The 26,425-nt window shown below is 39.4% G+C and overlaps 1 protein-coding gene and 1 pseudogene across 1 annotated transcript; both read left to right on the top strand.

The window, feature by feature from the left end:
• The first annotated feature begins 17,202 nt into the window (after positions 1 to 17,202).
• On the top strand, positions 17,203 to 18,783 carry LOC149835041 (glutamate receptor 2.7 pseudogene; annotated as a pseudogene).
• A 1,015-nt stretch (positions 18,784 to 19,798) lies between these two features.
• On the top strand, positions 19,799 to 23,196 carry LOC149835040 (glutamate receptor 2.8-like). The gene is made up of 4 exons (XM_090009512.1): positions 19,799 to 19,960; positions 20,296 to 20,347; positions 21,991 to 22,385; positions 22,657 to 23,196. Exons 1-4 carry the CDS (start codon positions 19,799 to 19,801, stop codon positions 23,194 to 23,196), a joined length of 1,149 nt encoding a protein of 382 aa, XP_089865638.1.
• The last annotated feature ends 3,229 nt before the right edge of the window (positions 23,197 to 26,425 follow it).

Raw genomic sequence — 26,425 nt, 5'->3', positions numbered from 1 at the left:
TAATACAAATATCTTGCAAATCGATACTAGTAAACACATAACATCTTACAAATTGATATAATACTGCATAATATATTACAAATCGATTCTTAATATTGATTTGTATGCTTATTCTTAATATCAATTTCTAAGCTATTAATAGGAATTTCTCTCTCAATTTTTATGATATTTTATTATCGATTTGCAGATATTGCTTCCTAACACAATGTCTACTATAAATTTATAGGATATTATATCGATTTATGATATTGCTTTGATTCATAATATCGATTTGTATGTTGATTCTTAATATCAATTTCTAAGCTATCAATAGAAATTTTTATATCGATTTATAAGGTAAGTTATCGATTTGCACATTTATAGGATATTATACATATTTAAGATATTGCTATCAATAAACATCGTGTCGATTTGTTGTTTCTTTCTCTTTTTTGCCTTTTATTAGTCATTGTGTAAATTGTGATAGAACAAATCGTTTCTACCGATTTTTGTGAAATATTGTTTTGTTTGTTAATATTAATTTGTAAGCTATTATGTTGAATTGCCGTATTGATTTGTAATATATTACTCTCAATTGTTGTATATCAATTTATACGATATTATGTGTTTTCTAGTATCATTTTTTATGATATTTGTAGTATGATTTTTATTGTATAATTACAACAAAGAATTATAATATTACAAAAAAGAATTATCGATTTACAACAAAAAATTATAGAATTACAACAAAGAATTATCGATTTACAACAAAGAATTATAGAATTACAACAAAGAATTATAAAATGCTAAACATTACAACGATTTACACTAATGAAAGTTAAATGCTACAACTATTTTGTAGCTGAAGAATCCACACACGATTTCTGTATTGTGTTGCTCACTTTTGAATTGAATTGAGCCTGACATAAAATAGAACAATATCAGACACTACATTAAGTTTAACAAAAAATGCAAACATCTTCCCAAAATTATTACATACCAAAGGACTTGTCAAACTCATGCCATCATTCCACTCAAACAGGTTGGGAGGATTGCAGGTTCCAACGTTGCAGTACACGTCTGTAGGGTATTGCTGCATGTTTAAAATTATACAAGTTAGATATTGATAAGTTGCATATAATATAATTTACATGGAAATCAATATACTGTATTACATACCTGTTCATGCAAAGGGTTTGGTTGCTTAGGTGTTGGTTGTTTCTTAGACATTTTCTTGTCAACCAATTCTATTGCACCCTTCATCCTCTGACGACTGCGATCAGAGACAAGTTTCCTTTTGATACCCTTCGCTAGGTGATTATTTCCATCATAATCTACAATGTTTACTCCTGACTTGTTGAAGATGATGTTTACGCTTCTGCGCAACTTTTCATAAGGGTTAGGGGAAGCGTGATTTTCACCTATGTTGTTCGATCCTCTTTTCTTATATTGGTCTTCATGAGCTGTAATAGACTCATGGTAAATCAACTTCACTTTTTCAAGTAATTCCCTTGACACTTTTCTCATACATATATAGGTTTTTTTGCTTTTCGATGCCAATTCTGCAACATGCATAAGTGACCTACATAGTTGTTGGTAACAAGAGATTATGTGGCACTTCTCATCAACACCAGATGGACTGACATTATTTGCATCCAGCAGTTCAATCTTTGCTTGTCTCATCTATCTTTGCATTAAATATGACTCAAGTATTTCTTGTATTTTCTCTTGATTAAGTGCCTTTAATGCATGACGGCATAAATACCTTTGAATTCAAATATTTTGCATATACATTCAACTGTTCTATTGTCAACATTGTACGTAACATGTTCTTCTTTCTTTTTTGGATGCTCTTCGCCCTCCCATACATGGTATTTGTGTATATTCTCAGTTTGCACACGTCCTTCTATGTTGTAATTCATGACCTGTATAACCTCCTTCTTAGTCCATTCAAATACAGTTAGTGTATACAGATCTGTAGGTCACATCAATATTTTCATCCCCAAAGTTATAGGGCGGATGTTGAAGTATTTCACATCTTGTTCAAACTCATTCTGTCTAAGATCGTCTACAAATAATTCATACTGTTCCATGAAGTGAAACACTGTTAAACATGAATACAAGGTTTTCTTCAGTGTGACATGCATAGATTCAGCTCTTTGTGTGTTTATCATACATGCACAAAAGTATTGTCTACCATATGCCAATGCCCACTTCTCTTTGTCTGGATATAAATATTGTAACCACACACAGTCTTCAAGGTCATACATCTGAATCATTTGCTCTCAATCAGACATAAAAGTGACCTCGTCTATGCTCTCAAGTACACACTTTCTAAACTTTTTATCGAACCCTGTCTTTTGATTAACAATGTGTCCTGTGTTCTTTGCTGTATTTTAAAAGATATGACACAAACATAGGTGATGATGTGCATATAGCCATACATGAGACACTGCAGCCACAATTGCATGATCAACATCTGTAAGTACAACTCTAGGGTGCTTCTCATTCATTGCCTGTGTAAATACTTTGAACAACCACTCAAAAATTTCTTTGGTCTGGTCATAAAAAAAATGTCGCCTAATGTGCAACTCTGTGAATGATGGTTCACTCCGACAAACTGCGTTAATGGTCACTATTCCATATTAATCTTCACTGTTATATAAAAAATAAGCACATCATTGAAGCATTCATAATCTACTCTTGACTTTGAATTTGCCCAAAACATATTCACAGCATACCCATCTTCATCCAGTTGCATTGTACTAAGGAAACCAATGTCATTAGTTGAATTCTTCTATAGGTAATCAACCAAAGAACATATTCCTTCATTCTTCATGTTGTCTGACCTCTTCCTTTTCAAGTGGTTTCTTAGATCCATAGGTGTGAATGGTACATTCTCGCAACCACCATCTGTGTGTACGCACAAATTATGTCTTTCTTGGTGTATTGTCAGTGCTATCAGCTATTTCAGCAATTGCAGCATGTACTTCAGTTACTTTACGATGTGACCTTAACATAGGAGTTATAAATGAAGACGCTAATTCATGGTTATGATCATTGATTAAAGTACGAACTACATATTTCTCATTCTAAAGTCTTCTTAACACCATTCTTGTTGGACAACCACATCTTGGATCTGGCTTGCTCATTGTTGGATTTCCACTTGAGTTCTTCCAACCTTGCTTAGAACAAACATATGTTTTTCTCACCATGACACTCTATGCATTTTTTGCCCAAGAATACCTTATAACACTGAAGCCAAGTTTTAAAGCATAATCATTATAAAATTTGTATGCAGCTTCCTCATTATTAAACTGCATCCCTTCTATAGGAACAAAGTCAAGTGTACTATCATGTAGACTTGAGGCACTACAAAAAAACTTTAATTAGTGACGGACATTTGCGATGGAAATAATTCATCGCCAATTTGCGACAGATTAGCTAGAAAAAATTATCCATCGCTAACATTTGCGTAATTAACGACGAAAAACTTCTGTCGCTACTTGGTGACGGAGTAGCGACAAAATTTTTTTGTCTCATGTTCTGTTGCACTTTAGCAACGGATCATCGACAGAAATTTGCCATCGCTACTCCATCGCTAAGTAGCGACGAAATTGTTTCGTCGCTAATTTCCCCCATAAATCCCTAATATGAGCCCCTTTCCCCTTTCTGTTTTATCTGTCGCTCGCCTGCCGCCCATCGACCCCTCGTCGCCCACCCGCCACCCGTCGTTCTCCCACTGACCGATGACCTCCTCTCTCGTTCCCTCTCCCGTTCTCTCTCTCGTTGCTCCCCCTCTATTTTTTCTGGCAAGCCCTGTTCGGCGACCTCCTCTTTTGTTCCTCTCTCGTTCCCTCTCCTATTCTCTCTCTCGTTGCTCTCCCTCTGGTTGTCGGAGGGCCGACAACCCCAGCCCGCCCACAGGTAACCCTCCCCCTTCCCCCTATGGTTGTCAAAGGGCCAACAGAGGCATAAATAGCCTTTGTCGGGCCCTCCCCACCCCTCTGTACTTGGTAGGGGCTGGCAGAGGCCCCGATCTCTGGCAGGACAGCCCCTGTCCTTTTGAATGCTGATAGGCCCCCTCTGTCCTCTTAACTTCTCTTGCAGTGGGGCTTTGCCCCGCTGCTGGAGAATGATTAGCAGGACGAGAAGCCCCCTGCCCTTTTGTTTTCCCTAGCAAGGGTTGGCTTTGCCTCCTTGTCTTCAATAATTTTGATGAGGGGCGAAGCCCTCATGCTCCTTGATGTTTTTCCGGTAGGGGGTGGATCCCCCTGCTCTAAAATTTTGCCTCGGCAGGGGGTGAGACCCCTGCCTCATTTTTTATTTCTGGCAGGGGGCTCAACTTCTGCCTCTCGATGTTTCCTTTTGATGGGGTCTCACCCCCTGCCTTCTGTGAATGTTCCGGCAGGAGGTTTTGCTCCCTGCCTTGACCTTACTGCCAGTAGGGGCAGTGCCTCTACCTGCCTTGCTTTCAGCAGAGGGTTGCATCTCCCTGTTCGGGCTCATTTTTGATAAGGGGCGTCACCATCCTTGTCATCGGGTAATAAACTTTATTTTAACACAGTGTCTCCTGCAAATTCCGCAACGGATCTCGCTTGTGTCCCGTGACCCGTGATAAGTAAGTGACAAAAGCACTGCAAATTAGGTAAATACCCATGGTGAGTAAGTGATGAATGTGCATCTCAGGTTATTTAATTTCTTGGATGGAACACTTTTTGTTCACATACTCACTTAGTTGTGGATATCTAGGACTGCTTTGATGGAGTTCGGAGATCATGCTAAGCATGATTTTAATGTATGAAAATAAAAGTATTCTTATTTTTGAAGTTTGGATTCCATGCTAGTCATGGTAGTAGTTAGCAGGATATTGGAGTGTGTTTGCTGCAGGTACATGTTTGACATTGTTTTGATATGAATGATTTGCAATATTTGATGTGATTGTATCCATGCTTGCATAAAGTTACTTTCAATTTGATTATGACTTTCATGTGAAATTTTATCATGAAAACATGTTTCAAATGAATGTATCATGTTATGAATGAGTTTGCACATGAAAATGAATTATAAGTTATCAATGCTTCAAATGAATGGTTTTGCATATGAAAATATTAAGTTATCAATGCATGCATGTTATCATTGCAAAATTTTACTTTTGCAAGTCAAACTGACCTTTGAAAAAGTTTTTGAAAATAACTCACCTCTGTTTTAAAATGTAGGATAATTCTGATGAATAGAACTCGCTTGTCGGTGCGAGGTTCATCCATTCTTGGCACCATAACCATCGGTAATCGAACCAAAGATCAATCTTATGTTTTGCTTTGCTTTACTCAACTTGTCTAAATCGATGTTCTATTCCTAAATGCACAAAGAATCAAGCATGTGCTATAAATTTCTGAAAAATGCAGATTGAAAAACATAATGTTTGCTTCAAAAAATTGAAATACTTGGAAAAGAGAATGATTGAAAAATCGTGAATCACATTGGAAAATGCTTTTTAAAGAAAAGGAAAATCGATTTCTGAAGAAAAGTTAGATGTTTTGAGAAAATTGATTTTGAAAAAATTCAGGATAACTTGGAGAAAATCCATTTTTCTGAGATGATTTTATGAATTGATCAAAAGGATGAGTGTGTAGTCCTGTGAAAACTATTCATGATGAAATCTAACCTAGATGATGCATGAATATAATTTTATAAAAGTATTTTTTGAAGAATTTAAGGAAAATATTTGAGAAAATAAATTTTTGTGCCTCATAGAATTTAGATAAAATAAATCCTTTACATATCCCTGAATATGGCCATGAATACGTATTGAATATATCTCATTTAATTCTAAAAAGGAGAAAAATATTTAGAAAACTTTGAAATATGTAATGGTTTTTTAAGATAGCCTAAGAGTGTAGGCCGATTGTGGCTTAGAAAAAGATGATAAATTTGGGTTTCGTTTGTATTCTGACTATGGCCACAAATACGAAACCCACCTAGTTTATAAACTCCTTAGAAGCTAGTGCACGTGCCATTCGTGTAGACCATTATGAATTCGAATATGCATGAATCATCATCTATCACACATTAACATTATTGAAAAATAAACCATATGCAATGCAATCACATTCTAAGCAGAAAAAGTAAATTCTTATTTCAAAGTTTACATTTAATTTACATCACTAATTGAATTTAAATAAATTAAGATAAAAAAAATACAATCTTGAATATCTCTGCAAAACTATAAAACTTGTTAGTGAAGATATGTCAGCTTTTCTGGATTTATCCAATAATATCTAGAAATTACTGGATTTATCTGGATATAAGTCGTTTTCCATATTTTCTTGAGATAAACATAATAAAAATAATATAAAATTGAAGAAATAATAAAAATAACCAACTTTAAAATTTGAAATTTGGAGAAAAATAACAAAAATATCCCTGAAAACAAGACTATGGCCTTGAAATTAGGGTTTTTAGAAATTTTTTTTGTAAAACTTTGGATTTATGTCTCAAATGAATTCAAATAAACACCAAATCGAGTGTGAAGTACCCTAACATGATTATAAACATGATCAAATACTAAAAACATAAAAATGTTCCTAAAAAACTAAAATATCATGAAAATGGTGGTTTTTGCCCGTGTTTTACTTGAATCGGGACTCTGTGGGCACCCTATTTTCATGATTTAATCAAATAATATATCAAATGAACTCAAAAATTAACAAAAATCAATATGAATACTTATGATAATCTTAAAATTAAAACAAAATAAAAAAATAGAAATTTTGACATTATTTTGATATGAAAAATTAAAAAACCCTAAAATACATGATTTTGCCCACGGGCACGTACCTATCACAGTGTCAGACCTAAATTAGGTATCAAACCACCATGAAAATTTATAAAAATTTACATAGAGGTGCTAGACAAAAAAACAAAGATTTTTCTATGTACAGATTGGAAAAATCATTTATGGTTAGGGAGATATGATTCTGACAATATATGCTCAATTCTGACGAATATATAACGAGTTGAAATAAGTACATCCGGTTTTGGGTACAGAGAAATATAGAAAATCATATTAAAAAATTATAAAATTTTAGAAGTGAATAGCAGATACACAGAAAAAGATTTTTCCTTTTACGAATTATCGATCGGATCTTCGGTGAGGGAGATATGATCGACATAATTTGATCTAGGGTTTAAACAGTGTGTAACAATCTCTGTAAAACTGATTCTATCTTTTGTCAGAGGGAAAATAGCACACAGATACAGAAAAATATTAAAACATCACAGTAACATCAAGACGAAACTACTGTAACTTATGGATCATCGATCGAATCTCAGATGAGGGAGATATTGCCTCTGCAAATGGTTCTCGAATCCCCATAGCGATTTTATGGTTTAAAAAATAAGGTTCGGTTTTCTATTTTTTTGACAGAGTTTCAGAATCCAAAATAATTCAATTTTTTTGCAGGAAATCACTGACAAACTCGTGAACCAACCCTAAAAAAATCATATTTTTTTGACAAAAAACTTAAACATGAAATAATGTGATTTTCACGTGCCTAGGATTGAAATACATGGATATTCAATAAAACATTAAAAACCTTAATCTAAATATAAAATAAATATGTAAATAATACAACAAAATTGAATTTGATGCTTTAATAAGTAAAATAAATATTAATATGATAATAAAATAAAAAAAATTAGGGAATACACGGTTGGATTTGATTTAGCCTTTGAAAAGAGGGATTCGACCCATTAAATGGGCGAATCTCATCTTTTCTATGGCATAAACATAAAAAATGATGATTTAAATGATTTTGACGGATCAAAATCATGAAAAACACCTTCAAACAACGTTAGATTGCTTTCTTGAATCGATTTTACAGTTCTTGAATGAAAGCCTAGCTTGAATCCAATACACAAGGGGCGATAATGGTGAGATATATGAAATAATCATAAAAAATTTAATAAAACTAATGAAATAAGGTTGAAGAAATTTACCTTGAGGGGCTGCTGCAACAATGGAGGAGGGAGAGCTGCTGGAGAAGAGAGAGAAAGAGCAAGAAACAATGAGAGAGAGCATAGGGGTTGACCCCCCCCCTCTTTTGCCTCTTTTTATAGAAGTTTTTAAAAACTATTAATTAGGGCTAATTAATGCTAAGTTTGACTTTTCAAAACTCTATCTAAAACTAACCAACAAGGGGCGATTTTTATGAAAATCCTAACCTGGGTAGGACTCTAGCTAGCCTAACCTAATTAACCTAACCAACCTAGAAAGACTCCAAATGTGGTGCCACTTGGGTTTTTTCTAAAATCCCAATTTCTAAAACTTTAAAATTAAGGTTAAAATCTAAAGTAAAAATATAACTTTTAAAACCAACTTTGGACTCTTCTAGACTCCTAACCTAACTAGGACACTGACTAACCCTAAGCTAACCCCAACTTCTTCAAATGTGGCGCCACCTAGAGTGGGCCCCACTTGATTTTTCAAAAATGATTTTAAAACTTGAAAATGAAGGTTTTCAAAAAAGGTTTAGAATTGGAATGAAAATTGAAAGTTTTTAAACCAAATAGAGTTCTGACTGGATCAGAACTCCTCGAGATATGGTGCCAACTGAGTGAGCCTCATTTCAGGGTTTCAAAGAAGTTAAAATAAAGATTGAAAATGGTTTTGAAACTGAATTAAAATCATTGAATGAAAATCAGACGTTTTGAAAATAGAGTCCTAAGCAGACTGATGTTGTGCGATGGATTTTAATCTGTCATAATTCTGTCGCTACAATAGCGACATAATTAGTGATAGATTCATATCTTTTGCAAACTCAAATCTCTGCAGATTAACGATGGCCTTGAGATGAATTATAGCATTCGCTACTTCGTCGCAATTTAGTGACGGAAGTAGCGATAGATATATATTTCATTGCTAATTAGCTACTAAAAATTTGCGATGAAAGTTAGTCATCACTACTCCATCGCTAAACTCTATAGCAAGGGATTGGTGATGGATTAGCGTGGGATTGCGGCTATTGTTAATCCACAAATTTCTTGTAGTGAGGTGCCAGCATCTTTGTCAAGTGCACTGTCATGATCATCTACCTCATTATGAAATTGCATTTTGTCTGCTGGAATATTCAAATCAAGAGTCAATCCAATGCCTACACCCTTCTTATCATATGCATCATTAATGCACATATTCACTTCTTCAGGTGCATTGATAGTACAGATGTTCGTTGCTCTATGACTTTCCAATGATTGAGATACATCATCTTCACTACAACTAGTTGATATGCTCAACACTATCATGAGCAAAATATCAATTTGTGTTAGCCAGCGCATACGTTTACTACGATTTATTCAATATGCATATAACAACGGCTACCGATTAGTTAAGCAAGTCAAAGAAACGATTGATTGAATCACACTATCAAAGCAACAACATAATACCTTATAAATTGATAGTAACAAATAAAACTATATCTCACAAATCAACACTAGAAAACATATAATATCTTACAAATTGATATACGATAATTCAGCATAATATATTACAAATTGGTATACGACAATTCAGCGTAATATCTTACAAATCGATATGCAGCAATTCAACATAATATATTACAAATCGATATTAACAACCAAAATAATATATCATAAATCGACACTAGAAAATACATAATATCTTACAAATCGATATACAACAATTTAGCATAATATATTACAAATCGATATTAACAAACAAAATAATATCTCACAAATCGACACTAAAAAATATATAATATCTTACAAATCGATATACGACAATTCAGCATAATATATTACAAATTGATATTAATAAACAAAACAATATCTCACAATTTGACACTAGAAAACACATATTTTTTTACAAATCGATATACGGTAATTCAGCATAATATATTACAAATCGATATTAACAAACAAAACAATATCTCACAAATCGATATACATGTTACTACAACCGCAATTTGTGTTACATTGCATATACTGAGTGAATGGACGATACCGTATGGGGTAGAGCCCCTTGCTCACATTTGTAACTAAGCATTATTGACAACAGATCCCACCGCCTTACAAATATCTTCAAGTTTCTAACCGTCGAAATGATAAAATCTACCTGCAATAACAAAACAATGCCTTAATGACACTCACGGCGACATACCTTCTTCAACAATGGCATGATGACATGGAAAGGTACTCACGACTCTTTAATGGCACTTGTTGGAATGTTTGTGCATCATTGTTTTTTTTCATACTGCCTAACGAAAATGAAGAAGAAGAGAAGACTGCAAAAAGAGATAGCCGACAAATCCCCCTATGACATCCACCAATGATCGAACCAGTTGTTTGATTTATAGTTATCTCCACGAGGTAGGAACAAACCCGGGAATATTTTCTATCTAACACAAGACAGGAACGAAAAGGCGATCATGTGTTGTAACACAAGCTAAAAAAAAAGGCAGAACATGCAAATCTATTTATGGGAAGCTTGAGGATATTTTCATCCAATGCATATCTATCTTATGGGAAGATATTTTAGTCAAAAGCATATCTACCTTTTTTATATGTTATTTTATTATAAAGTCATTGTGGGCAACATTGGCATATAAATTATTGCGGGTCCCAAGATATTCCTTCGTACACACCGGAGCACACAAATTTGTGTTCTGGGGAGAACACGCAACACCCTCTCGCAAATTGGCAATGTTGTGAATGACCAAGTATACTCAATAGGTGTAATCTGGGGTGCTCAAGTACCCACTTGCGCTTTGGTCTATATCTTCGAAGAACGGGATAGCAACCTCGGAATTAGAAACCTAAAGGCGCTGGCTTGCCATTCCTACAATAACTGTTCTAATGGTATAAACTCGTGGCACACCTCTCGCTCCAAAGGAGTTGTCAAGCTTCAAGTACCCTCATTAATGCAATTAGATGATGCTTATGGGAATGGAACCCTAACTGACCATCAGTCTAGTAGCCAAGGCTCTTTCACTGCACCAAACACCTTTGGGCGTGCACAGTAATTTATATTCATTAGATCAAACTAGAAAGCGCTAAATACCAGCTCTATAATCCAAAACTTTGGGGGAAAAAAAGCACATCTCAAGTTCTCAACATCAGTGCTAGATGATAGATGTTTATGTTGGAATATTAATAGTATCCGGTTTAATATGAGTGAATCATGGGGAGAGCATGACTCATAAGAAATTCAGGGTTGTTGTTGCAACTATTCATCCAAGGTAACCACTGATTGTAGTAATCTCTCATTCTTCTCATTACATGCTTTTCTCAAAAGCCTATAAGAAAGGGCCTGGTTGCATGCAATGAGGGTTCTCTTTTCATCAATTGGGTTCAATGTTCTACTCATCGTATACATGACAGGCCTGGGATAAACATGGGCATCGACAAGCTGAGGAGAATGTCGAGCACCCGTGTAAGCAATTTTCATCTGTAACGTCTACCGGTATGCATTCTAGCTATCACATTTCAATTCTGTTTTGAATAACGCCAACAACCTATTCATAATTTACTCACTTGACCAACTACTGCATAACTTCTAAAAGAATAATTTAACAAGTTTCACTTCAACCAATGACAAATGAAGAAGTCATTTATAAAGCTTTATACTCTGCTTGTTCCCTTGCGACTTACAGTGTACAGTTGCGCTTAGAGTCTGTTTTGCTTTTGTTGAGTCTGATGTAAGCTGCCCGGTTCAGGTGAATCAATACCCCGAAGAGGCAACCCATATACTTGAACTGTAATAGTCTGCGGGCAAAATTGTGAATGAAGTAAATGCGTTGAGCTTTCTTTTGTTCACCCTCGTTGTGATTGCTTCTTGTGATTGCAATTTGTCTCCCTCTATTCTCTCTTGCTCTCTGATTACAAGCTTCTGCGACCGGCAAGCGAGCTGACGAGTAGGCTTGCGGCAGTGAGGAAGGGTCGTCACGCCGCGTTGGCCCATTGAAGGAAATAGGCCCGTGACAAGTGGTACCAGAGCCTATTCTCGTGCTGAGGAAGGAACTCCGAAGTCAGTGTCGACAGACACGCCGACAGGCTGCGATTTGTGAGCAAGACATCGTGGCGCCTTATCAAAACTTGCACAACACCAAAGGCAAGGCAGTTGCTGAAGCTGAGGAGATGGGTTCACCTCGGGGCCAAGAAGAGTTGGTTGCAACTGTTAACAAGCTGGTGGAAGAAGTGACTTCGCATGATGAAGCGATTTCACGCGCATGTGAATCATTCAATGGACTGAATGATGTGGTGGCGAGCCTGCAAGAGCAGGTAACCTTATTAATGAGGCAGGTCACTTCGTTGACGACTACAGTGGCCGACTTGCAGACTGAAGTAGGGGAGCTTCAGTTGAAGAACTGTACGTTGCAGCGGACGGTGACCTAAATGGCGGAAATGGTGAGAGACCATCAAGGATTGATGTACCAAGACCCACAAAATTCAATGGTTCTCGCGACAGCAAGGCCATTGAGAACTTCTTGTTTCAAGTAAAAGACTACTTGGATATCCAGAATGTGACCCTCGAAGATCTGAGGATCAAGGCTGCAGCAACCTTACTTGATGGGGATGCTATCGCTTGGTGGAGGCGGAAGCGTAATGACATGGAGAGGGGTCAATGTGTGATAGACACCTTTGATGACTTCAAAATGGAGTTGCGCAACTACTTCATGCCAAGAAATATGCAGAGGCAGGCTTATCAGATGGTTCGTGAGCTCAAACATACTGGTTTGTTGCAAGACTATGTCAGAACATTCCAAAAGCTTATGCTGGAGATACCTAACATGTCAGAAGACGACATGCTCAACTGGTTCATTGTGGGACTTCAGCCATGGGCACAATCTGAAGTGGAAAGGAGCAACCCCCGTATTTTGGAAGATGCATATGTGGCGGCTGAGCGCTTAGTTGACACTCAGCGCAAGCCTTTCACCCCATCAACCAAAGTTGGGAAGAAGCCTGACCACGGAGGCAAGAAGGATAAGCAACACAATGATAAAGGTGAGGCATCAACACACCATCAATCAAAAAAGAAACAGAACACAAAGCATAACAACAACAATGGTGTGGTTGTGACATGTTGGTTCTGCAGCGATAGACATATCGCCAGGCAGTGCCCAAAGTGCCTTGTAAAGGACGATAGGCAAGCCAATGCTGCACGGGAAGAATGCAGCGATACTGAATGCAGTGACACTAAGACCATGCAACCAAGGATGGGGGCCATGCGATCGATTAACGCAGGTAGAAGTTGCGCAGCTAAGAACATGCAGGTCAGTAAGGAACTTATGTACGTAGAAGTCATTATGAATGGAAAGTCTACTTCAGCAATGGTAGACTCGGGGGCCACACACAACTTTGTCTTGCGGGAAGAGGCAGAGTGGTTGGGCTTGAAAACTGGGCCAAAGCAGTGGACTATCAAAACAGTAAACTCTGAGGCCAAGCCCATCCTTAGTGAAGCAAGAGATGTGGCTACTCAAGTGGGGAGTTGGGTCGGCAAAGCCAACTTCTCTGTGGTGCCCCTAGACGATTTCAAGGTGATTCTGGGTATGGAGTTTCTGCGAAGCCAGGATGTTATGATGCTGCCAAAGTTTAACACGTTGACGATCATGGGGTCAGACCTATCACACACAGTGCAGTGCCTTACGCAGAAAGGCACGTCTTTCGTGTTATCGGCAATGCAACTGAAGAAGGGTGTCAAGCATGGGGAGCAGACATTCTTAGTTGCAGTGCGTGCAAATGAAGGGAAGGTAGAAGCAGCAGTGCCGTCGACCCTAGCCCCACTATTGGAGGAGTTTCAGGGGGTGATGCCCCCGAAATCGCCAAAACGTCTTCCGCCAAGATGCGAGGTCGACCACAAGATTGAGTTGACCCCGGGAGCGAAGCCTTCTGCAATGGTTCCACACCGTATGGGGTCAGCTGAGCTGAAGGAGCTGCGCAGGCAGCTAGACGAGATGTTGGACGCAAACATTGTTCGTCCATCAAAAGCCCCATTTGGTGCCCCGGTCCTTTTCCAGATGAAACATGATGGCTCTAAACGGTTATGTGTGGATTACCATGCCTTGAACAATGTCACAGTGAAGAACAAGTACCCATTGCCATTGATAGCGGACTTGTTCGATCAGCTAGCTAGTGCCCGTATCTTTTCCAAGCTAGATCTGTGATCAGGTTACTGGCAGGTGAGGATTGCCAAAGGTGATGAGCCAAAAACAACTTGCGTCACCCGCTATGGTGCTTACAAATTTCTAGTAATGCCATTCGAGTTGACAAATGCTCCAGCCACGTTCACGACTTTAATGAACCAGATCTTCTACCCTTACTTAGACAAGTTTGTGGTAGTCTACCTGGATGATATCGTGATCTATAGCAGCAACAGGGAGGAACATGTCGAGCACTTGCGAACAATGTTTCAGGTGCTGAAGGAGAATGACCTCTGTGTCAAACGAGAAAAGTGTCTCTTCAGGCAGGAGGAGATCAGCTTCCTTGGCCACGTTGTGGGGCGTGGTGTGCTGCGTATGGATGGGCAGAAGATAAGGGCCATTCAGGAATGGGTTCCGCCAAGCAAAGTGCCAGAATTGCGGTCATTCCTCGGTTTGGCAAACTATTATCGATGTTTCATCGAAGGTTTTTCTCTCATTATTGTGCCCCTCACAGATTTGTTAAAGAAGAATCGGGTATGGCTCTGGACAGGAGCGTGCCAAGATGCCTTCGATGGCTTGAAGAAAGCCTTAGTGAGGGAGTTAGTGCTGCGACTGCCTGATCATTCGATACCCTTTGAAGTCCACACTGATGCCTCAGACTTTTCCATTGGCGAAGTTATTATGCAAGATGGTCATCTGATCGCATATGAGAGTCGCAAGCTGAAGGATGCAGAGAGGCGTTACACAGTGCACGAACGTGAGATGACCGCTATTGTGTATTGCCTCAAGACCTGGCGACACTACCTTTTGGGTGCCGAGTTTGTTGTCAAGACGGACAATGTGGCCACGAGCTATTTTCAGACACAAAAGAAGTTGACGCCTAAACAAGCTCGATGGCAGATGTTTTTGGCTGAGTTCGACTTTGCCTTAGAGTACAAGGTTGAAAAGACCAATGTTGTGGTGGATGCCCTGAGCCGTAGGGCTGAACTAGCAGCTGCATGCGCAGAGTCTTCTGAAGTGCATTTGGAGGGTGCATTGCTGAGCCGCATCCGCGAGGGTACGCAACAGGATCCGACCGCACAACACCTTGTTTCTCTAGCGCAGGCAGGAAAGACTCGGCGATTTTGGCTACATGATGGCCTCCTCGTAACAAAAGGGAGATGCAGCTTTGTACCACGGTGGGGAAACCTTCGCCGAGAGCTACTCAAGGACTGCCATGATACACTATGGGCCAACCATCCTGGTCAGGAGTGGACCTTAGCACTCCTTGAGCGCAGCTACTATTGGCCGCAGATGAGAGACGACATTGAGGGGTATGTGCAAACATGCCTCATCTGCCAGCAAGATAAGGGGACAAATCAGAAGGTTGCCAGTCTCCTTGAGCCTCTACCAATTCCAGAACGTCCTTGGGATAGCATCTCCATGGACTTTATTGTTAGTCTGCCGAAAGTAGAGGGCCTCAGTTCTATTTTGGTTGTGGTGGATCGTTTCTCAAAGTATGCCACCTTCATCCCAGCTTCCAAAGAGTGCCCTGAAGAGAAGACTGCAGAGTTGTTCGTAAAGTATGTGGTGAAGCAATGGGGCATACCAAAAAGCATTGTGAGTGATCGCGATGCTCGCTTCACGGGCAAGTTCTGCGTGAAGTATTTCGGCTACTTGGCTCTGAGTTGTTGTTTTCAACAAGCTTCCATCCGCAGACAGAGCGTATCAACGGGATACTGGAGCAGTACCTTAGGCACTTTGTTAGTGCCAATCATAAAAATTGGGTGAAGCTCCTTGATGTGGCACAGTTTTGTTATAATATGCAGAAGAGCGAGTCTTCAGGCCACAGTCCGTTCGAGATAGCCACGGGGCAGCAACCACTAACCTCTCACACTCTTGCCACACAAGAAAAGGGAAAGTCATCATTCGCCTATCAGTTTGTTCGTGACTAGCACGAGCAAAATGAGTTGACGAAGGCATTCTTACACAAAGCGGCAAAGAGAATGAAGAAGTGGGCGGACAAACACCGTCGGCTCGCAGGGTTCCAAGTTGGGGACCAAGTGTTGGTGAAGTTATATCCTGGTCGCACAGGCATCTTCGACGGGCGGCACCGCGGACTACTCAGAAAGTATGAGGGACCCTTCACCATCACAAAGAAGGTGGGCAAGCTGGCATACAAGCTGGAGTTTCCCCCAGACTTCAAGGTGCACCCGGTGTTCCACGTGTGCAACCTCAAGCAGTTCCATCCAGATGATGGAGACCCGGAACGCAGTGTGCCACAACGCGCTCTCATCATGCAGAGGGCCCCGACAGCACAATGGGCCGAGAAGCACCTCAGTCAGATCCTTCGCCACAAGGTCAACTACTTGGGACAAACGAAGAAATACTTGGTGCAGTGGGAGGAAACAACAGAACCAACGTGGGAGCCTGTATTTCGAATGAATAGCCGCTACCCGACTGAAGTCAGGGCTTACCATGAAATAGATGGCGCCGAGGACGGCGCATGATTTGAAGGGGGGAGCATGTTCCCTTGCGACTTACAGTGTATAGTTGCGCTTAGAGTCTGTTTTGCTTTTGTTAAGTCTGATGTAAGCTGCTTGGTTCAGGTGAATCAATACCCCGAAGAGGCAGCCCGTATACTTGAACTATAATAGCCTGCGGGCAAAATTGTGAATGAAGTAAATGCGTTGAGCTTTCTTTTGTTCACCCTCATTGTGATGGCTTCTTGTGATTGCAATTTGTCTCCCTCTATTCTCTCTTGCTCTCTTGCACTCTGATTACAAGCTTCCGCGACCGGCAAGCGAGCTGACGAGTAGACTTGCGGCGGTGAGGAAAGACCGTCGCGACGCGCTGGCCCATTGAAGGAAATAGGCTAAGCTGTCACTAAATTAACATTCAAAACTTTGGGTCAACTCAATTAAGGTTCCTCCCACCGTAGAGTCTACCATATCTCTCTCTCTCTCTCTCTCTCTCTCTCTCTATATATATATATATATATATATATATATATATATATATATATATATATATATATATATATATATATATACACGAGTGTTGAAACTCTCAGCCACACGATCTCAAAATGCCGACACAGAAGTTCTTTCTTCTCCTCCTCTTCCTCCTCTTCCCATCAGTTCACGTTTGCTATGCTGTGAACCAATCTGCAATTCCAGTAAAAGTAGGGTTGATTCTGAATATGAGCTCTCTGGTGGGAAAGATTAGCAATCTGTGTGTGTCAATGGCTCTAGATGACTTCTACTCCAAAGGAAACCACACCAAACGATTGATTCTCTACGCTCGTGACTCCCAAGAGGACGCTCTTGCAGCAGCATCAGCCGGTCTGCATCTCCTTGCTTTGCTTCCCTCGTATTTAACTTTTCTTAACAAATCCTTGATATGCTAACTGCCCACTGCACCAATTCTCTTCTTTTCCACTTTTCCTCAGTCACCAAATTCTCAGCTCTTTTTTTTTCTGTTTCTCAATTTGTAGGCATCGACCTTTTGAAGAACGTAGAGGTGGAAGCGATAGTTGGGCCACAAAACTCAGGAGAGGCAGACTTCATAGCCAATTTGGGAGACAAAACTCAAGTGCCCATCATTTCTTTCAGTGCAACAAGTCCCTTACTGTCATCCATGAAGACACCATATTTTGTTCGAGCTGCACAAAATGATTCCTCACAGGTCAACGCGGTCGCGGCCGTTGTCAAATCCAAAGGGTGGAGGCGAGTGGTTCTAGTCTATGAAGACAACGATTATAGGCGAGGTATGATCCCATATGTAGCTGATGCGTTTCAGAAAAACGGTATCATGGTCACCTATAGGTGTCTCCTTCCACCTGCTGCTTCGAACCTGTACATAGAACGTGAGCTCTTCAATCTCATGACGATGCAGACGAGGGTCTTTGTGGTGCACATGGGTCCGGTGCTCGGAGCCCAGTTCTTCAAGCTTGTGCAGAAGGTTGGGATGATGAGCACAGGCTTTGCATGGATCATCACTAATGGTATGGGCGATCTATTGGGCAACATGGACCCATCTGTAATTGCTTCCATGCAAGGGGTTGTTGGACTCGAAACATATGTGCCCGGATCCAAGGAGTTGGATGACTTCAGAGTGAGGTGGACAAACAAATTCAAATCCGAGCACCCGGAGATCCAAAACCCGAACCTCAATATCTACGGATTATGGGCCTACGACACTGCGTGGGCGCTAGCTTCGGCCGTCGAGAGGTCGAACGCCGGAAGCTCTAAGTTCCAGCATCCGAAGGACACCGCAAATTCTTTGGATCTTCTATCTCTTGGTGTTTCTCCGACAGGTCCGAAACTCTTCGATGCGATCTTGGGGACCAAATTCAAGGGGCTGAGTGGCGATTTCCAGCTTGTCGATGGGGAATTGCGGCCGGTGACGTTTCGAGTGGTGAACATAGTGGGGAACAAACCTGTTAAGACCGGATTCTGGAGCCCGTCGTTCGGACTCCAGAACCTTGCACGTAATGGTTCGGATCTCGGGTCCGTCATTTGGCCCGGAGGGGTGAAGGAGGCTCCCAGGGGTTGGGTGATACCAACTAACGATAGGAAACTCAGGGTCTTGGTCCCAGTGAAGGATGGGTTCAGTGAGTTCGTGAAGGTCCAAGACAGTTCCCCCAAGGTCACGGGGTACAGCATAGACATATTTGAGGCTGTAGTGAAGGCCTTGCCTTATGCTCTCTCCTACGAGTACGTTCCTTATGGAAACAAGAGCGGAGTTAACGACTGGTCCTACAACATGCTCATTGATCAGATATATTATAAGGTACGGTCTCCATTGTTCTCTTCCCCTCTCTAGTATTTTTTGCGTAAATTTTTGCCGCAGTATAAGGTATTGAAATTTAGATCTTCAAAAATCGCATTTAAACATATAAAATTTCCTAGTCTAATACATGTTTTTCAACAAATAATAAATAAACATTATAGTTGTGGGGTCAGATTAATCAAAAATTTCCTGTAACTAGGACTTCCTAAACTGGTTAGAATCATTATGATATTAATGAGGTTTGGAATTAAAACATGCCACTTTTTTGTTCATTTAAGACAGAGACAACTCTAATGTGTTGAAGTGGTCTAAGCCGTCTGGTGAACGTGTGAAGTAATTTAATGAGATATATTTCTTGAACAAAACAGAAGTTCGATGCATTGGTTGGGGACGTGACCATCATAGGGAACCGATCCAATTATGTGGACTTCACCCTGCCATACTCAGACTCTGGGTGGACCATGGTCGCGCCTGTCCGAGCATACAACAAGAAGAAGGCATCGGTGTTCCTGGAACCATTGACAACGGAGCTCTGGTGGGTCTCTGGAGCCTTCTTCGTCTTCACCGGGATCGTGATTTGGGCACTAGAACACAGAATTAATCCTAACTTCAGGGGTTCACCCGTCGAGCAGATCGGCTTGATCTTCTACTATGCCTTCTCCACTATGGTCTTTGCACATAGTAAGCATTTCTCAACCGGACACCACCTAATACTTTACATACCTTTCTATTAGAAACATAGGGACCGTTTGAATCACGGACAGGTGGAGGACAGGGACGGTGTGTCATGTCCATCCCGTCTGTTGCCAGAATAGGACGCGCTGTCTTCCCCTGACCAGGCACCCTTTTTTTTTTTTATGCATCCCGCACTGTCCCATCCTATCTGTTCCATGGAGGGACGGAACAGCGGACGCAGAAAAAGCATCCGTGGGATGCACTTTCGCAGCATCTTTGCATCCTGTGTTTGTGTGTACGTGCGCAGGCCCCATGTGCTGGGCATCCTGTGGACAGGCAGGGATGGCGACGCAAACGCCCTCTCAACGAACATGTGGGTCAGGTTTGGACTACGATTTTTGCCGGATATCTCTCACATAAAAGAACATATTCTTGGGATCCATTTAGTTATATATATATATATATATATATATATAGAGAGAGAGAGAGAGAGAGAGAGAGAGAGAGAGAGAGATCAAATTTTGGATGACCGACGTAACCCAAACCCATGCGCATGTTATTTGTGGGGTTTGGGTGCATCATGATGGACCCAATACCCGATCCTGTGACGGCCCTAGGTCCAAACACTGCTCCATATAGAGGAAATGGATACGGCGCCGTAGCATATGCATGCTTCATCTTTAGTACTGGCTGTTAACCATGTGGATTGCAGCGCCTAGCCATTATTTATGGGTCAAGAGTCTTACATGGCTTAAGCAGGTTAGGTAAGTGGGGACTCGCTGGACCAGAGACTTGTCCCTGTATCAAATAAATATTCTGGTAAGCTTGGCACATAGTTGTCCAGGCCTAATATGCCCCAACCTGATTAGGTTGTGGTTGGTTATGACTATTCTGTCATCCCCAATTTAGAAAAAAAAAAAAAACATGCATATATTGAATAGCTTGCTTTCAAAGTCAGAAAACCATGCCCCAAGCCCCAAAGTCAATAACCATTTTGGACATAGTGATTCACCAACTACTACATCCAGGGATCCAACCTTTTTCTGATCAAACTTGATGACTCGGTTGATTGGCACTCCTGTAAGCTCATCTTGCACGCAAATTCTGGAGGCTCGCTCCGCGAAGGCTGCACTCGTTTCTTTGTCTCCAAGGATGTAAAGCATGACCATTTGTCCTTGGCCTTGAATGGCTGGTGGTGGAGGAAGCCCTTAAGTTTAAGAAAACTCTTGGTCAATACAACTGATTAGGTATATAGTAATAATTACCGAGCTACTATGCAACCATATACTAAAAAATTAACCCTTCCAGTCGGTCAAAGCTCATGAGTCAACCCAAGCTCAAGCCATGTTGTCAGGTTTTGGCCCGGTAGTTAATTGGTCAGGGCCTAAAACCTTGACCCAAACATGACACATGGTAGGTTGAGTCAGCTTGGCCCACCTCGCTCCCAGGCCCATTGCCCATCCCCTAGTACTCTCAATGACTTTGAGAGTTTAGGAGTAACCATTTGGGCAACCAGGGGGTTGGCTCTTTTCAACTCATTGTTCTACTACTACTACTACTACAACTATGTCTTCATCCCAAAACAATTGGGGTCGGCGATATGAACCAACAAAGAAAATCATTATGGGTCTTCCACATGAATCCTTCTCCTCCATTCATTTCTATCAAATGCCATGTCCTCGTGAGGTTCAAAGCATTCACATCCTTTCTTATCACCTCCATCCATGTCTTCCTAGGCTTACCCCGACCTCTTTTAACTAATATATTTTTCCATTTCTCCATCCTTCTAACTGGAGCATCATTAGGCCTTCGTCGAATATGTCCAAACCACCGTAAACAATTCTCTCTCATCTTATTTTCAATGGGTGCAACGCCTACCTTCTTACGTATCTCCTTGTTCCGAATCTTATCTTTTATTGTATTTCCACACATCCATCTCAGCATACGCATCTCAGCTACACTCATTTTTTGAATATGATGTCTCTTGGCAGCCCAACATTCCGTACTATATAGTAAAGCGGCCTAATAGTCGTCCTATAAAACTTTCCCTTCAACCGCAATGGCATTCTACGATCGCACAACACTCCAGTTGCACTCTTCCATTTCATCCACCCAACCTTTATCCTATGATTTATAAAAATTTAACATGACAACAATGAGTTGGCTCTTTTCAACTCATTGTTGTCATGTTAAATTTTTTCTTGTATGATGAAGGAAAACCCTCACCCAGAACCGAATCTTGTCTCTCTAACAGGTAAAACTTCGGGTTGAGGACACAACACCTGCCCCCATACGTGATAAAGCAGCGGCAGCCCCTTGAAAGAATTTAATTCCTTTTTTTTAGATAATTGAAAGAATTTTAATTCATGGAACAACTTTTGATGGCAATGCAATTTCACTTATGCAGCTGAGAGACTTGCTAGCAACTTGGCCCGCATCGTCGTTTTGATTTGGGTGTTCGTGGTGTTGATACTGACATCGAGTTACACGGCTAGTTTGGCATCCATTCTCACTGTTCAACAGTTGAAGCCAACCGCCACCGACCTCCAAACCGTGATCAAGAATGGGGAAAGAATTGGCTACCAGTCAGGGTCTTTTATAAAGGAGATCTTGAAGGCAAAGGGTGCCAACGACTCCCAAGTCATGGGCCTCAACACCCACCAAGAGTATGCTGAGGCTCTCATTAATGGAAGTGTGGCTGCCATTGTGGACGAGATCCCTTATATCAAAGTGTTCCTCTCCAAACACTGCAATGGCTTCGCGATGGTTGGCCCCACCTACAAAACCAATGGGTTCGGCTTTGTAAGTCTGTCTCTCTCAACAATGCTATTTTCAAGCGGATCCCAGTTAATTTCAACAAGTTAGTAAATTATATTCTAGCGGATGTATACGCCTCTTTAAGCATCTGTCTTCATGATCTTCAACGCCACTTGCTGCTTATAAGGCCTCTCCCGGATCAGGACTGATCGCCTTTATTTCTGATTTGTATTTTGTGCTCTTTTTTTGGCTTATGTGTTCTTTGTTGGTTTGGGTCCTGTGTGTTTTGTTTGCCAGTTATTGCCTTATTGTGCAGGTTTTCCCAAAAGGGTCCCCACTGGTTTCTGATATTTCCAGCGCAATTTTAAATGTTACCGAGAGTGATTTGATGGTCCAGATAGAAAAGGCTTGGCTTGGTGCACAAACTACTTGTGCAGATGCCCAAGACAAGTTGACCTCGAATAGTTTGCCACTGTACAGTTTTAGAGGTCTCTTCTGGCTGACTGGAACAGTTTCAATTGGGGCTGTCATCATCTTCTTCTCTCTCTTCTTACTGGATTACCTTAGGAGCGACAGAGCAAGAGGAGTTGGCTTTTGGCAAAAGATACGGTCACTGATCAAGCACTTTGATGACAAGGATTTGTCCTCCCATGCATTTTATAAGGAAAGGGAGATGAAGACTATGAAAAGAAACAGTTCTAGAGTTGCGCCAATTGAGAATCAGGATGAGAGTCAAGGCCTTGGAAGCTTTCCGAGGGCTTCTTTTCAAATGGAAGAGGGCCAAGTTCCAGATGGGGAGACCATTGTAGATAACAGTTCAGTTCACAATGACTCCATTCAAGTTGTGGAGCATTGAGAAGTGATCATCCTTGGTACAACCGTCTAGTTCCTGTTTAGTACTTTCAGGTTCTTTGTGGCAAGCTGAATAGTCCACTAAGATATGTTACTATATCAGTGTAGATTCACTAATTGTAACATGTATTCTATTTTATTCCACTGACATACCCTGCGTGGACTGCTTATTTGGTCTAAATGATCACTCGTAGTTCTAGTTCCACGAAGGGGAGAATAGAAACATGATCTTAGAAAAATGAAATAAAGAGCATGTATACTATTAATAGATGAATATCCTCTAGAAGAAATTGTGTATAAGAGGTTCTTTAACTAATACTTTAGGATTTCATATGGAATACGGTGCAGAAACATCATCTGATGCATTATAAACATGTAGACTTACCCACAAAGGTTTTTGCTAAGTTCATATTGTTAAAATGTACATATTATATATATTTATCTATATGTATATATATACATGTATACATTATATATATATATATATATATATATATATATATATATATATATAATTCATTGTAAACATTATTTTTTATTATTTTGTTTTTTGGACAACCAAAAGTTCACTAGCCATTACACTAGTCCAACGGCTAAGATACTCTAGCTATTAGACTAGTCTAACGGCTAGATGCATCTCACTTGGTGTATATGTAGGGGATCTCCTCCTCATTATAAGAAATGCATCTTGCATGCATTTTGTGTATTAATAAATTGATATTTTCAATACTGTGAGTTATCTTGGTGTGTGCCCTTAGCGGCCTTTGTGAGTGTACCCATAATGGGTCCTTTTGCTTGTCCAATTGGTTACCTTGGTGGACATTTGTGCAAATGTGGCCATTTGACTTTATTTACATGGTATCAAAGCCATAGTACTCTTGATCTTGAAAGTTGACAATCTCATTGTTCGTGTATTCGTGAATTGCTCTTTAACTTAATGTGGTTCAAGTGTGTGTCCTTTGCCTTAACATATTTTTTTCTCTTTTATTTCTTCTCTCCTATCTCTTCCTTTCTTTGTACTCATTCATGAACGATATGGAGAGTGTCAAGTTTGGATCTGATCCAGAATTCAAACTTCTCTTTCCCAAAGTCGAGAACGAGAAAGATGTATCACTCTAAGGAGAAAAGAAGACTAAAGCCATAATCGATAATGAAAAAGGTGAAAGGAGTGGAGAATAAGGATTAGTGAATGGTTGTGATCCAGAACTCAAACTTCTCCTCCCCAAAGTCAAGAACAGAAAAGATGTATCACTCTAAGAAGAAAAGAAGACTATGGCCATAATCGATTATGAAAAAAGGTGAAAGAAGTGAAAAATAGAACACACAAAAATAATATCATGGCTTGTCAATGTCATAGACATTTAAAAGTGTTCTAGCCTACAGTTTGAACATTTCAATGATGTTTGAAACTACCTTAAAAATTTATACTTGCTCAAAGATATTGCATGTGTGTAATTTACAAGACAAAATTAGATTCATGAGTCAAGAGGATATATATGAGCATTATTGAATATTATAATATTTTATTCAAACTTTGGAAAGAATTAGCTCTATTTGAGCTAAAGTGGCATTACCCTTTAGATATTGAGCTCTGGCAAAAGCAAATAGATGCAAAGCATTTTTACCAATTCATAAGTAGGTTGTGATCCGAGTTTGAAACCAACAAGTCTGCTCTTCTTCATAGAGGAAAGATTCTCTCTATTGTTAATACAATTGAGGAGCTAAGCATAGAGAAAAATAAGTTGAAGAAACAAGTTCTTAAAATGTAATTGAATATGTCTTAGCTATGTTTTGGTCAGGAACCTATGCTTGCACATACAAACTACCTCATTTTGGGAGAAAGTAATTATCATATCAACGAGAGGGAAATCATGTCATTATTGTCATGAACTGAGACATATCAAACCCTTGTGTTTTAAGTTGAGGAAAAGGCAAAAAAAAGAGGTAGCTTCGGTTGGTCCACCTCAAGAGACTAAGGATGTCAACAACACCCTAAATACATTCATCAAAATCATGTTCTTGTCTCAGTTGGTGGAGGCACTTCAACTTCTTTAATCAAAGCTGCAATCTTATCTTATTCCAATCTCAATAAGTCTCCATGGCTTCTTGACTCCCGTGTCTCGTTTCATATGGCTCCCAATCTTGATATCCTATCTGAATATCATACTAGTTCAAGTATGTCTAATGTTTTAATTGTTGGTGATACATCTCTTGAAATCAAACGAATAGAAAATTTTGAGAGAAATTTTAAAAACTCTAAAAAAAATTAATTCTTAAAGTTAGATATTTTTTTAAACTAAATTTAAATCTCTTATTTGTTTCTTAAATCTCGGATCATGGGTGTAATGTCTCATCATCAAATGGTTGTTGGGTGCAAGATTATAAGTCAAGGAAGCTAATTAGGGAAGGAAGAGGCATCTACTATATCAATTTTTTTAAAATACCTAAGAATATGTTTTTTGATAATGTTCAAAAATCATATTAAGATTTGTAGCATAAAAGATTAGGACATCCAAATGTATAAAAAAAACTATATTTTTTTATTTTGAAAATTAAAAAAAAATAATATTGAAATTTTTACTTGTAATGATTGTATTCTTAGCAAAATAAAAAATTTGTCATTCAATGAAAGAACTTTTGTTTCTACTAAACCACTGGGGTTAGTCCATTCAGATGTTTGGGGTCTGACAACAATCATATTAGAAGGTGGATATGCATATTATGCATTGTTTATGGATGATTTTTCTAAGAATACTTGGATTTACTTATACACAACTCTGAAATCTTCTTGTATTTCCAATTTATTCTTAACTTGGTTAAAAATATGTTTAATAATAACATTTTTATCCTTCACAATGATTAAAGGAGAGAATTTTTTAATAAAAAGTTTAAAAAATTTATCTTAATTTACATGGCATTACATATTAAAGATCTTGCCCAAACAAACTACAACAAAATGGTTTGACTGAGAGAAAACATAGACATATTGTTGGATCTACGAGAACTCTACTTATTGCAACTCATGTACCCAAAGTCATTTGGGCCAAAGTTGCTTTGACAATTGTGTATCTTATAAACAAAATGTTATCTTTATCATTGCAAAATATCTCTCTTGTTGAAAAACTTTTCAAACTTACTTTTGATTATTTAGGATGAGTTTTAAGAAAGTATTTTGTCTTAATCAACAAAAATAACAAGTTTTCTCCAAGGGTTATTTCGTCTGCTTTCTTTGG

This window comes from Nuphar pumila, chromosome 6 (genome assembly GCF_984573655.1).
Source record: "Nuphar pumila chromosome 6, dmNupPumi1.hap1.1, whole genome shotgun sequence".
Taxonomy (NCBI): domain Eukaryota; kingdom Viridiplantae; phylum Streptophyta; class Magnoliopsida; order Nymphaeales; family Nymphaeaceae; genus Nuphar; species Nuphar pumila.
Note: the sequence above shows the minus strand (reverse complement) of the source record. Positions and strands in the feature narration are given on the sequence as shown.

What these genes read in the sequence shown, in the direction of transcription:
- LOC149835040 (XM_090009512.1), top strand. Translation starts at nt 19,799, where the DNA reads ATGGAGGGACGGAACAGCGGACGCAGAAAAAGCATCCGTGGGATGCAC. An exon ending in CCCTCTCAACGAACATGTGG is followed by an intron (nt 19,961 to 20,295) that starts GTCAGGTTTGGA and finishes TGTGGATTGCAG; the next exon opens with CGCCTAGCCATTATTTATGG. An exon ending in ACATGGCTTAAGCAGGTTAG is followed by an intron (nt 20,348 to 21,990) that starts GTAAGTGGGGAC and finishes TCACTTATGCAG; the next exon opens with CTGAGAGACTTGCTAGCAAC.